Below are 957 nucleotides of genomic sequence, written 5' to 3' on the forward strand. Positions count from 1 at the left end.
TATGTACACTTTTATTTTTATTTTTCGGATTTCTTATTTCCCGTTCCTAAGTACATGTATTACTTTTGCTCCAAATTAAAACATATCTCCATTTTAACTTTATATTCCACTTAAATTGCATTTCATTGTAGTTTGCATTTCCGATATTCCGCCTTTCATTCCCTAGCCTACAATAATTTTTGGTTTAACAATCAAGATCCAGCCTTGGTGAACAACGATACTATTAGTAACTGGCTAATAGCATATAAGTGACAGAAATGTCTAATATAATTTCATATATTCAACGTCACCTTTTCAGAGATTACCGAAAACATCAACACTCTACATCTTTTTTCGTGTATCCTAGAGCCCTAGACGGAAATGAAGTGACATCTCACCCTGAATGCAATAAGAGCATATTCATATAGCGGGCATGATGATCTGAAATTTATTTTCTGCAAGCGTACGGGCAGACTGCAATTTTTTTTATGAATGGATGTTCTATTAAACGTCTTTTTTATGGCTCTTTGTGGAAAAAATGGTTTAAAAGGAATAGTTTGACAAAAGAAATGCAAACTATCACATTTGCTTTGTAAATTAGATATTTGTTTTATCTTTGAGATAATGTGTGATGCTTCATCAATGAGGCCCACTAAAGGAATAGTCAATATATTTTTCAGAAAGAAAATTTAACATTTTCTGTTAATCCAGATTTTTTTTTAGGTGGAAAGTAAAACATATATCAATGCTGGGATATATTTGCAAATATCTTAGCAAATAAAAGGTTTACATGAAAATGGTATCATCGTTTCCAAACAATCGTTCTTGCAATTCATCTGCAATTATGCGGATTCCGTTTTTTCAGTATTTTCAGCAGTAGTAGAAGTAGAACCAGCATCAGAACCACCACCGTCTCTACCCTCGGTGTTGCAGGCAAGGCAAGGTAGCTTCTTCTCGAGGGCAGCTCGATACTTAGGA

The 957-nt window shown here is 33.9% G+C and overlaps 1 protein-coding gene across 1 annotated transcript in view; it reads right to left on the reverse strand.

Annotated features, from left to right (window-relative positions):
- Nucleotides 1-721: 721 nt before the first annotated feature.
- LOC119581676 (rhodopsin-like) overlaps nucleotides 722-957 on the reverse strand; it is a gene marked incomplete in the record, with an annotated part of 1,242 nt that continues 1,006 nt past the window's right edge. Inside the window, 1 exon segment of the mRNA XM_037929801.1 lies at nucleotides 722-957. Within this exon segment, the coding sequence (XP_037785729.1) occupies nucleotides 822-957 (136 nt within the window).

The sequence above is a fragment of the Penaeus monodon genome, chromosome 15 (assembly GCF_015228065.2).
Source record: "Penaeus monodon isolate SGIC_2016 chromosome 15, NSTDA_Pmon_1, whole genome shotgun sequence".
Classification (NCBI taxonomy): Eukaryota; Metazoa; Arthropoda; class Malacostraca; order Decapoda; family Penaeidae; genus Penaeus; species Penaeus monodon.